Here is a 12,293-nt window from a genome sequence, read left to right as displayed (position 1 = left end):
AACGTCTTGGGAAAACTCAGTACTTAACTTTGCCATACCTATGGTGTTTGGCTTGTAGTAGAAGGTCAATATTTGTTGGTTGATGTTAGCTGTAATTTTTTTTTTTTTAAGCTGTAACATATTTCCTCATATGGCTAGATATTACATGTGTTTAGTGCCAGAAGATAAATGACTAGGTTGTCAGGATAAACTTTGCTCAGGAAATGTAACTATTGCCAGGTTTTTTATTGATTTACCTATAAATTAAAGTCTTCTATGGGTTACTTACTATAAGAGGAAGTGAGAGACACAAAAGGGCAGTCGGGTGCTGGTGGAACTTAAGTTTCTTTGAATTGAATAAAGCTCTTTTAGTATGTGGACTAGTTCTAGATGGCCTGTAGACTGAGTTTTAGCAAGGACAAGCTTTTTTTTTTTTTTCTTTTTTCTTTTTTTTTCGGTATGTGGGCCTCTCACCATTGTGGCCTCTCCCATTGTGGAACACAGGCTCCGGACGCGCAGGCTCAGCGGCCATGGCCCAAGGGCCCAGCCACTCCACGGCACATGGGATCCCCCTGGACCGAGGCACAAACCCATGCCCCCTGCACCGGCAGGTGGAGTCTCAGCCACTGCGCCACCAGGGAAGCCCAGACAAGCTTATTTTTTGTTAAGCATCACTGCTTTCATTTTTGTGCATTTAGACAGAACTATGTAACATGATATATATATGAAATAATTTTCCCCTTCTCTGCGAAGGAAGACTACATTAAAAAACCTTGGGAATAATAAGGGTTCTTATACATGCATGTTCAAAAAATATATTTAATTTTTACATTTTCTTCCATGAAAGTTATAGGAAAGTATAAAACTCTTCCCTGGTATGTGAAGAAATAGAGTAAAACATTGTTAGTTGATTCAGGACTCTGCTCTACTGTGGCGGATGAAGTTTATTTAACCTTGGTGGGAAGAATGTCCAAGGAGACCTGTCAAGGATGCTAGTCAGTTGTTGGCCCTCGGTGTTACCAAGAAAACAGCCACATCCTTTGGTCCTTTGAAAGTCAGTCACAAAACAACATGGTTTTGTTTCTAGAGATTCCATTATTTTGTTTTGAATACCTTATTTTATTTCTAAGATTTAACATTCTTTAGCTATGCTGTAGGATCTTAGACAAGGCACAGAGGAAACAGAGGCTCACTTTCCTCATCTGTTTAAAAAAATAATAATAGGAGCAGGCCCACTGCAACATGGTCGGGTAATGACAATGAAAACTGTTACACAAATGTTAGTTTTTGTTAAGATGTACTGATACCAAATATCCCTAAATGGGAACAGTATACTTCTTGAGTTCTTAATTTTTCACAGGATCCAGCAGAGTTCTGAGCCCGTCGTAGGGCCTTAAGATATAAATAAATAGATGATTAAGGACTTATTAGAGGTACACATTATAAGTTTTTGTAAATTTTACTTTTAAAACTGTTGCAAAGGGCTTCCCTGGTGGTGCAGTGGTTAAGAGTCTGCCTGCCGATGCAGGGGACATGGGTTCGTGCCCCGGTCCAGGAGGATCCTGCATGCTGCGGAGCGGCTGATGCCCGCTGAGCCTGTGCGTCCGGAGCCTGTGCTCCGCAACGGGAGAGGCCGCAACAGTGAGAGGCCCGTGTACCGCAAATGAAATTGAGCTGTTTGTAATGAGGTGGATGGACCTAGAGTCTGTCATACAGAGTGAAGTAAGTCAGAAAGAGAAAGACAAATACTGTATGCTGACACATATATATGGAATTTAAGAAAAAAAATGTCATGAAGAACATAGGGGTAAGACGGGAATAAAGACACAGACCTACTAGAGAATGGACTTGAGGATATGGGGAGGGGGAAGGGTAAGCTGTGACAAAGTGAAAGAGAGGCATGGACATATGTACACTACCAAACGTAAGGTAGATAGCTAGTGGGAAGCAGCCGCATAGCACAGGGAGATCAGCTTGGCGCTTTGTGACCGCCTGGAGGGGTGGGATAGGGAGGGTGGGAGGGAGACGCAAGAGGGAGGGGATATGGGAACATATGTATATGTATAACTGATTCATTTTGTTATAAAGCAGAAACTAACACACCACTGTTAAGCAATTATACTCAAAAAAAAAAAAAAAGACTGCCAGGGTTCTAATAAAAAAACAAACAAACTGTTGCAAACATTTTGGGTCCTGCTGATGTCAAATTTTATTTACTAGGAGAGTGTCGCTCACCTCCTGTTGGACGCTTCCCCGTGCGTGGCCTTCCTGGCCCAGTTCAGTTTTGAACTGGACGCGCCACCTCTGAAGGCAGAGTCAGGGCTCGTGGTTGCATCTGTGGAACTTGGCACAGAGCGTGGCACCGTGCTGGTGCACCCCCTCGAGAGAATTTAACGGCATCGCAGGAGGGGCAGCCTGGATATGTGTGGGTCCCATCTGTGAGAGGTCGTATGCGTGGCATTGAATGAGGATCTCTTGGGGGTGGGGACACGTAGGTGTGGAAAGAAATGGTGAGGGAGGTGAGAAGCCGTGGCCAAGCGGTAGATAAACGGGGCCCAGAAGGGAAGGGTGGTGCTCACAGCCGTTCTTCTGGCAGGACTTGCCACAAGGCCAGGCCATCTGGTAACCACCTCTGCAAAGTGGCGGTGGCCATGTGAGTGGCTGGGAGGCTGTGGCTCTGTCACCTAGGGTCCAGGTCCTCTCCACCAGGGGACAGAGAAATTGCCACAAGCACATCTCTCTATTGTTGGCGTGCAGCGCGTGCTGGGGCCTGGGCCTTCCTGCTGCAGTTGCTTTGCCTCCCTCTGTCCGTTCCTCACAACAGCTGCTGGAAGCTTCTGACCCCTCCTCCGCCCTCCCCCCAGCCAGCCCCTGTGTCTAGTCAGTGTGGATAGTATAGTCCTTACCCCACTGATTCTTGGCTGGAATTCCAGCCAAATGGCTACGGGGACATTTCTGTCATAGACCAGAAGAAACCTAAATCCAGGCACTTTTCAGAGACATAACGCCAATTGGCATACTCTCTATTTCACACTCGCCTCCCTTGTTGCTTTAAATTGCTTCCCAAGTGAAGCAATTGCAGTCTATTCAGCGCATCTCACGAAGGTATGAACCCTCTGGCACAGGTGACCATGGACCAGTGTCCATTTAACCAGCGCTGTTTCTGCTTTCCTTCTTCTGGGAGGCATGGCAGATAGAAAATATCATGTAGCATATGCACTAAGAATCGAGGATATAATTGAAAACTCTAGCCTCCCCTAAAAGGAGCCCCTAATGTGAATCCATGGTCCTTATGAATAAAAATGCACACAAAACAGACTCATAAAGACATTATACGCTGAGCCACTTGTATCCTGTTTCCTGGAACGGTTCCAAATCCGAAGGGAGCGTGGAAGGCTAATGGATCAGTTTCCCTCTCCTCCACCCTTTCTCTGTCTCTACCCTCTCCATCTCTGCTTCTGGGACTGTTTTAACAAGCAGAATAAATAGGAGTTGCCTTGAGATAGACTGTGTCCCCATTTGAAGTCCTGCTAGACTTGTTTTAATTCTGTGTGATTGTGTGCACGACCAAGCGTGTGTTGAGATAACACTGTTGACCGGGAGACTGGTGTTCTCATGTTCAAGGTCCATCCCACTTCCTTAAGAAAATATACTACCAGAACAGGTTAAGAGAGAAAATTGTTGCCATAGCACTTTCAAATCAAGCCCAAGTAGTTCTGTCCCGTTAGGAGAGCAGAGGGGAGTGGGGGAGTAGCAATGAAACAAGAGAAACTTCGCAGAAAAGCGAAGTCAGCTTTCCCCACACCTTAAATAGCAGTGTTACCTTTTTTTTTTTTTTTTTTTTTTTGCGGTACGCGGGCCTCTCACTGTTGTGGCCTCTCCTGTTGCGGAGCACAGGCTCCGGACACGCAGGCTCAGCGGCCATGGCTCATGGGCCCAGCCGCTGTGCGGCATGTGGGATCTTCCCAGACCGGGGCATGAACCCGTGTCCCCTGCATCGGCAGGCAGACTCTCAACCACTGCGCCACCAGGGAAGCCCAGTGTTACCTTTTTTGAATCCAGAGTCTTATACTGGGGTTTAGTTGAGGCATTACAGCAAATACTGAGTGTCTGTTTCATCTAAGGTCCCACACAAGAGGATCCAAAATGAATATGACCTAGTCACTGCCCATAAGGCACCTATAATACAGTTGAAGGAGTTGCAACAAGTTCATAGTAACCAGAGGCAAAATAAGATGCACCCAACAAGAGAGCTGCGTCTAAGGTAACCTGTGGAATCCAAGAAAGGCTATGTCATAATAGTTCCACACTGTTAGCAGCATCCAGCTTGCAATGATGATGAATAAGGTTTCAGCTGGCAGAGACTGGAGCGGAGGGATTTCAGACGAAGGCAGTGCCATGAGTGAGCAAAGAGTCCGAGCTGGGAAAGCAGGGTGTCCTAAAACGTAGGACACAAGGAACATCCGGGAATAAGGTGAAAAGGGAAGAGAGGATCATCCTGAAGGTCTAGCTAATTCAGTGGGGAAAAAAAGCCTTTGGGAAAATGCTCAGAGTTGTGCTTTTTAAGATTTAGATCTCACAGTATTATAATGAAGTGGTTTGAGGCAGGAGTCTTGTGGAGGTTCATGGCAATAATCCAGGAAGAAGAAAATGAGGGTCTAGACTCAGGTGGCAGGAGGAAGAGTAAAGGAGTGGATGGATGGAGACTTTGCATGAGGCTCCCTGTGGGCTTTGGAGACTGAAGAGCTACGGGACGCAGAAGGGTAGGCAGTGCTGCCTGGGACCGCCCACCTTTCGCAGGCAGAAAATGGTACCACTTTTCACTCTTCTGTTCTCACCCTAATGAGTTTTTTCTTTAGGGCTTCACAGTCATTGGAAGAATAGTAAAAGATATAAATATCATTATTTACCACGTTAAAAGAGTTTTCTGGAGCCAGCCAGTAGGTCCTCATGAAGTGAGACGCTGAGAAAACTGTTGGGTGTAGCATAGACAAATGCAGGCCTAGCCGGGGGAGGAGCTGCCCTTTGCTAGTAGAGGGCCATGGGGGACAAGTTCTTCCTCGGGATCAGCCATCTCTTTTTCTTTGGGCGTTGCTAAAAAAGCACAGTGGAGACTGTTCTGTACCCTAAATAGAGTCAGAGTGAGTTTAGGGCATGCCACCTGCCACCCTTAGCCACCCAGGGATCCCATCTTTCCCCGTTTCCCTCTGGTCATCTTTGGCTGTGGGGAAATTCCTCCATAATTGCAGTTCTGAGCTCCTAATGCCATAGTCCCTGCTGTGAGCACTGGTCTGCTGGGTGAGACCTGTTGCTTCTCAAACCAGGCTATTAACTTGCCCAGGCCCCCTTTGTTTCACCTTCTGGGAATTATTTCCCAGCCTCTTGGTGACACAGCAGAGGCATCGAGTTGCCGAAGGACGCGGATAAGCACTGGAGCCAGTCAGGCGAGAACTGGAATGCTGGCTCCCCCGCTTACCTGCTGTGTGACTTCTGCCAAGTCACCTAACCTCTCAGGGACTCTGTCAGGAGATGATTAAAAGGAAAGAATGTAAACCACCTAGCTCAGCGCCTGCAACTGCTCTGGGCACGTGACATGGTAGGTTTTTTCTCCCAGAGATTTTGGGACTTTGTCCCTAACCCTGTTCTTTATTCACTTCGCTTTCTCCTGGATCTGAGTTTTTGGACATGAAGCACCCCCAGGGTCTAGTATAAGAAGTACTGGGTCATAAAATCAGCAAAATGTAAAGAGGCTTGGGAGGGTGCAATTGCTGAAGCTGCAGAGGCTTTACCGGGCTGCCGTGTTTATTATTCATTAACCCAGGAGCTAAGTAAACATGGGTAGATACATTCCTGAAGGCTCCACCTGATCTGTTTACTCTCCTAAGGAACGAAGTAATCAGAGTGGTGTGAGTCCCCCCTCGCTCAGCATTATCACCGCACAGCACTGCCTCCCACCCTGCCCGAATCCTAGCAGTGTTGGCTTCTCCAGAGAGCAGGCCTGGATTTCAGGATAAGTCACGTGCACAGCTCATTTGGTCATTTCTCTGAACTGTAAGTAGTGTAGAAAGAAAGGATGCTTTTGGAAGTTAGGCTCCTTTCGTTTTCCCAGGCTTATAAAGAGGCAGATCGTTGGGAAAAGGAAGTAAATGTTTTGGCTAATGTGGCTCAACCCTGTTTTCTGTTGACAAGTAAAGGTAATCAGGTGTTCTGTGCTTTGCCACTTCCTTTGTCACCTTGTAAAATCCTCTTTTCATGAGCCCTAGTAGGATAGACTGAACTCCTCAAGGAAAGCCCAGAGATAGGGGGACATTCAAAAGTAAGAGAGGAAGGCACAAGAATCCTGTGACAGCCTTGGTCCGTTTACAGTGTTCATTTTTTGGTGGACTTGAACTTCTTAAGGCTGGTCTTTCAGATCACAGAGTCACGTGACTACTTGCTGCCCTGGGGGGAAGGAGGCTATTGTTCCTTCTAGTCCTTATGGTCCAATGTGATCTTGTAAAATGTGACCTTTTAAACACTGCATTACAGCTATGAGCATTATCAGTTGAATGTAATTAGTGAGTCTGGGGTGTAGAAAGCCCCTCGAGAGGGCTTGTACTAAGCCTGCACTAAGGTAGACTCTAGGATGCTATCTGTTTTCAAGGAGGAAATGCTGAGAATACAGTTGCTGACTAATGGGTTGACACACTGGTAGGTGGTGACAGAATTGTGAGAGGCATACTCTGTTCTTGGAAGCTTTTGTACTTGGCCTATAAAACTAATGTGCTAGAAACAGCCAGTAGAAGGTAGCCTGTTTAGTTATGCCTTCCAAGAATTCACATATAAGGCATGTTGGTAAGAACTGACATTTTCTAGGGAAGTCACACTGGAGTCGGGGATTTAAGGGGTGAAGATGAGGTTGTGAGGTGAAGCATTTAAAGACATAGTGGTCAAGCTGGCTAGTCTAGAGCCCAGAGGATTTGCTGAGGAGGAATAGTTTTAAACAGAAGTGTTGAAAAGTCTTAACACCATCTTCTGCGGTCCCTCATTTTACATATGGTGGACTCCATGAGGTCAAAGGCCATGAGGCTGATGGTGCAGAGTAAGCTGTTGTGAGCCTGGGTTGAGGGATGCCCTTGAAGGGCATGCAGTTTAGAGCTTAGGTGCTAGGGTGCCTTGTGAGAAACAAAGTCATGCACAGTGAGAGGGCTTTCTAGGGAGAATTTAGTTTAGGGGCATGAACCCTGGGTTAAACCTGTAGTGTTGCCTGAGAATCCAGCATGGTTGTCCTTGCAGTTGACGAAATAATTCTACACACTCACTCTTGGTTTCTGAGTCCTCTTTCACTTTCCCATTCCCTGCCACACACACACACATCTTCAGTACACACTTCTGTGTTAATGCTTAATTAGTAAGGATCAAGTATTATCCTTTCCAGGGCTATTTGCATTTTAACTGGGACAAAAACTTCGAGAGAAAATAATGCATCTAAAAAATAGAGTTTCAGATCTCTGTGACTTCAAGTTTTAGCAAGGGTAAAGGAGCCCTCCTTATGTCCCTAAAATCAGGGTGTCTAAGAAGAACAGATTGAAGTGGGGGGACTTGAAGTCTAAGGAGAGGATGTCCTCTGCCTGGAGCTGAATAGGTGCTCATATTTGTTAATCAGTGAATGAAACTTTTTAGTGAATGAATGAATTGCTGAATAAGGCTCAGGAGGGCAGGGTGCTTAGAGAAAGAAGAGAAAGGACAATGGAAATGAGACCCATTTGAGGAGGAATTAATATGACTTGATGACCATGATCCTAAGACATGATGGGGAGAAAGCATTTTAAAAAAAATCACGCATACAGAAAGAATCTCATTGCTTGGGAGAGTTCCCCTGATGGAACCAGGAAGCTGGAACAGTCCTATGTTTAATCATCGGGGCATGCAACTATCATTTTTAAGTCAATACAGTTGACCCTTGGATAACATGGGGGTTAATCCACTGATAATTTATCATCACCCCCACTCCCACCCCTCATCCAAGGTTCTTCCACATCCACGGATTCCGCCAACCTTGGACTGTGTGGTACAGTTGTATTTACTATTGGAAAAGATCTGCGTGGGTGTGAACCCATGCCTCTCAAACCCGCTGTTATTCGAGGGTGAACTGTACTTGAAAACCTGCCTCCCGTTCACCTGTTTACAAGTCACTCATACGAGTTGCTGTCCTGCTTCCTGCTTCTTCTCCCTAAAGTTCTCTGTCCAACTTTTCCTCCCATGTCTGAGTGTTTGGGAAAATGGGAGAAGTGGGGCTCAGGATGAATTGCGTGCTCCTTTCTTACAAAAGAACCCAAGGACTTCTTATCCTTTTCTTACTCGACTCTTACTCGCACTTAAATTTGTCACTTTGAAATTTCTTTAGGAAAACATTTATCTTTTAAAAAAAACATGCCTGTGTTTGGAAAGTTATGCTTACAGTGACTTTCACTTTTTGCCTCTCTTTTGCACGGAATATGCTGCCCTTGGTTATGGAGAGATAACAGGCTCTCCTTGTCTCCTGGAGGCATTCATTCCTCCTTGACAGCCTGGTGTGCTCTGATCTGTATAAAACTCCTGCCTGCTGCCCAGTGCTCTGTATTTATGAGGCACTTGGAAAACACCGCAAGCGGCAGAGAGTGACCATGAATAGCAAACTTAATTTGGTCCAATATGTTTTGGCTTGCTTGACCTCACCAGAATAAAAATGTGCCTGTTTAAATTATTGTATTGAAGTTAAAAAAAAATTCTAGAGGCATTTATCTCATTGGAAGAAACTTTGGATTGCTTTAGCGGAGGTTTAAGTCCATGTTTAATATGTCGGATAGACTAGAGAGATGTTTAATGTAGAGCTTCAATAGCAGATTGGGTCATTGTGAGTTATGAATTTTAAGAGTCTGAATTACTATTTTTCTCTTGCTACTTTTTTTTTCTCCTAGACGACTGGCTGGCAACGACCTTTCTTTTATCCACCCAAAGGCCTTGTCGGGGTTGAAAGAACTCAAAGTTCTGTAAGTAATGCAGTTTTAGAGTTTCACAGCTGGCTGTGTATTTTCTTTCTGCGTAGTCAACATGCTCAGAGCTAGGTTAAGCACAGTTTCTTTTAGTTCGGGATTAAAAGATTTAAGGAGTGGCCAATGGGTAATGTGGGAGGCTAGAGGCTGATTTTGGCAACCTTGGGTCTAGATAACAAAAAGTTAACGTCTAAATAACAGGCCCTCTGACCTCTGATGCATTACAGTTGAATGTTAGGCTTTTTGTGTGGCTAATGCATTGAGTCAAAATCATATTTAAGCTTCACTGGTAAGGTTTTGTTTCTACTTCTTTTATAGCTATAAGAATTTTGCATGAGCTGACCCTAAAGGGAAAAAGGCTTACAAGAGCTCCAGATGTAAAATCATTTTAGAGCTAAAGGGAATTGAGATGCCTATGATTTACATAGCCTGCGAGAGATCAAGAAATAAATTCCTGGCAGTGGTCAGGAACTGGCAGATTGGGGAGCCGGTGAACTGACTGCCGGCCCCACCTTACCACTGCCTCGCTGGGTGACCATCTGTAAGTCACTAGACCTCTCTGGTTCAGTGAGTTAGACGGGCCCTTTTCCATTCCATTCTGTGGTGATGATTCTTGTCAGGCAGTCATTTTATTAATATGACCAGGAAGGACATTAGGCAAAACTAGTAAAGACTTCATGTTCATTACTGATCTGTACCTCCATTCTCCAGGTCGGAGAGTATTAGATAATTAAAGCTTTATTTCTGCCCTGGCCCTGCATTCACTGGGGACATGGCCACTGCCCCCTAAGAGCTCAGGGTCTGCTGTCCTCTTGATAAAATTGTCTTTCTCTAATGTGCATGTTTCTGGGCTGTGCCTTATTTCAATTTGAAAAGGCATTAGGGATTCTAGTGGGTTTGCTTGCTATACCTCCCAGTTAACACTAATGGTACCATGGGTGATGAATATTAATTAGGGTGCCTTAATTCCTGAGAATGAAACAATCCTGGACGACCCAGCAGGTCTGTGTTAGGAGGTGGCTTGGGGCAGTGGCCTAGGTTTCATTTCTGGCTTTACGACAAATGCCTCTTGCTCTTTGGCAACTCTCTTATCCTGGGTGCTTTCCACCTCGACTCCTCATCCTTTTTTTGCTATTGGAAAGAAATGCTTCTAAATTCTTCTAAGAAAAAATGGTCATAATTGCTTCTTATTCACTAACCAAACATTTCCTTCCAGAACTCTCCAGAACAACCAGTTGAAAACAGTACCCAGTGAAGCCATTCGAGGACTGAGTGCTTTGCAGTCTTTGTAAGTAACTTTTTGGTTTTCTGCATTCTTGAATCATTAGGAGACCACTCTGGCTACTAAATAGGTAAAGAACTGTAATCCTAGGGAAAGAAGAGATGTATCCTCTCATCTGGGATAAAAATGGGTATGGCTAGTTGCTATTACTGAAATGTCCATTGAAATATCCTGTCTCCAAGGCTGGGAGAAAGCTACAAGCTTGCATGTAGCAGGTGATTACACCCTCTTTGGAATCAGAGTTATGTGTGTACAGAAGTTCTAGAGTCTTGTGCCATGATGCTCAAGAAACAGCCACAGAGAAGTTTCTGTTTCAGGTGGTAATGATCATCAGAGCAAATTAATTATGGATCCTCATCTGTGGATGTTGAACACTCATCAGGGGTGGTGACTTAATCGCCTGTGCTGTCTTTTTCTCAGGTTTTTTTTTTTTGAGGAAAGTTTGGTTTGATGTGGAATGTTCAAAATTTCAGCTCTTGAACAGCAAGGTCCTACTGTATAGCACAGGGAACTATGTTCAGTATCCTATAATAAACTATAATGGAAAAGAAAATGATATATATATATATATATATATATATACACACACACACACACCCATATTTATATTATATATGTATATAATATATATATATGTAAAACTGAATCACTTTGTTGTACACCAAAAACTAACACAACATTGTAAATCAAGTATACTTAAATTACAAAAAAGATTTCAGCTCTTGGTTTTTACCATGTTTAGCCACTATTTTCAAAAGCTTTTTCGCATAGCACTTCACTTTATTCTTGTTTGAATTCTTTCCCATATAAACGTATGCATGTATTAATATGTATATGAACCTGGAGAATGGGGGTCATTGCCTCCATGGTTTAGCTCTGCACACCCCGCTTGCCCCTAGAGTGGGGGGATCAGGTAAGCAGCAGTAGTATCACAGGAACCATGCAAACCCACAGAAGATTCTAAAGAAACAACCATTTTTATGTTAAATAAACAGATATTTGTTCATGACTAGACTGCATGTTGTGGACTAGTGTTGTCAGGTCTCCCCATCCCTGGGTTAGAAGATCCAGCTTCTCTGTCTTCAGGGGCTCGGTTTTAGAAAAGGTTGAGAAGCACTGAACTGAAGCATGTGGTTATTGTAATCTTTCGCCAAGATTAAGAGAAACCCTTTGCATATTTATCTGTCAGAATGTTTACATTGCTCTCAAAAGAAGTTCAGATAAATTCAGATTAATTAGAATTCTGAAACAGGCCTGTGTGGTTTTGCATCCCCATCTGCCACTTGTTAGCTGTTAGCTGGTTTGGGGCACATTATTTAAAATTCTCTGTGCAGTAGTTTGCTTATTACCTACCAGGTACTTTAATTCATGAAAAGCACTTTTAACCGTATCTGACATGTAGTAAGTGCTCAATAAACACTTGTAGAATCTATTAATATTAATAATGATGACTATTTTATCTGTTCTTTCTTTTGATTACTAGATTACCCAATTTGCCTAACTAGGTGAAGGAATTGTCTGAAAGTAATGAAAAAGTATTCTTTAAAACAAGCAATTTCATTAGTTTCTTATTCTACTACAGTGATGAACACAAATGTGCATTGCCTCAGTTCATGTCCTAACACTAAATACAGTGGGACTAGGGCCTAGTTTCTCAGTGTGGCACTTGGCCCGCCCTCAACAAAATCACTAGGGGGATATTGTTAGAATGCAGATTCTTAGGCCATATCCTAGGAGTCGTGATACTGTCTCTTTAAAGGTAGGGTCCAAGAAGCTGGAGTTTGAAAAATTTCCCCAGATCATCCTCATGGATACAGAAGTTCTGAGAATCACTGAATGAAAAACTGTAATAGTTATCACACTTAGGTGTTTATAATTTTAATTATAAAATTAGGGTATAACCACATCACATATTTGTGTACTAATCTGTCCCATAATTTTTTTTTATTGCCCTTTGAAATAACTGTAAAGGTAAGCATGTGTAGAGATGCACATGAGCTAGAGAAGACATAGGTGAA

At 43.7% G+C, this 12,293-nt stretch overlaps 1 protein-coding gene across 1 annotated transcript in view; it reads left to right on the top strand.

Moving 5' to 3' along the window:
- LGR4 (leucine rich repeat containing G protein-coupled receptor 4) overlaps positions 1-12,293 on the top strand; it is a 97,423-nt gene that overhangs the window by 60,953 nt on the left and 24,177 nt on the right. Inside the window, exons 3-4 of the mRNA XM_081238791.1 lie at positions 8,919-8,990; positions 10,210-10,281. Of these exons, the coding sequence (XP_081094917.1) occupies positions 8,919-8,990; positions 10,210-10,281 (144 nt within the window). The remainder of the gene's footprint in view (positions 1-8,918; positions 8,991-10,209; positions 10,282-12,293) is intronic.

Source organism: Mesoplodon bidens (assembly GCF_964165515.1).
Source record: "Mesoplodon bidens genome assembly, chromosome: 7".
In the NCBI taxonomy this organism is placed as follows: Eukaryota; Metazoa; Chordata; class Mammalia; order Artiodactyla; family Ziphiidae; genus Mesoplodon; species Mesoplodon bidens.
This window is presented reverse-complemented; position numbering and strand designations above follow the sequence as displayed.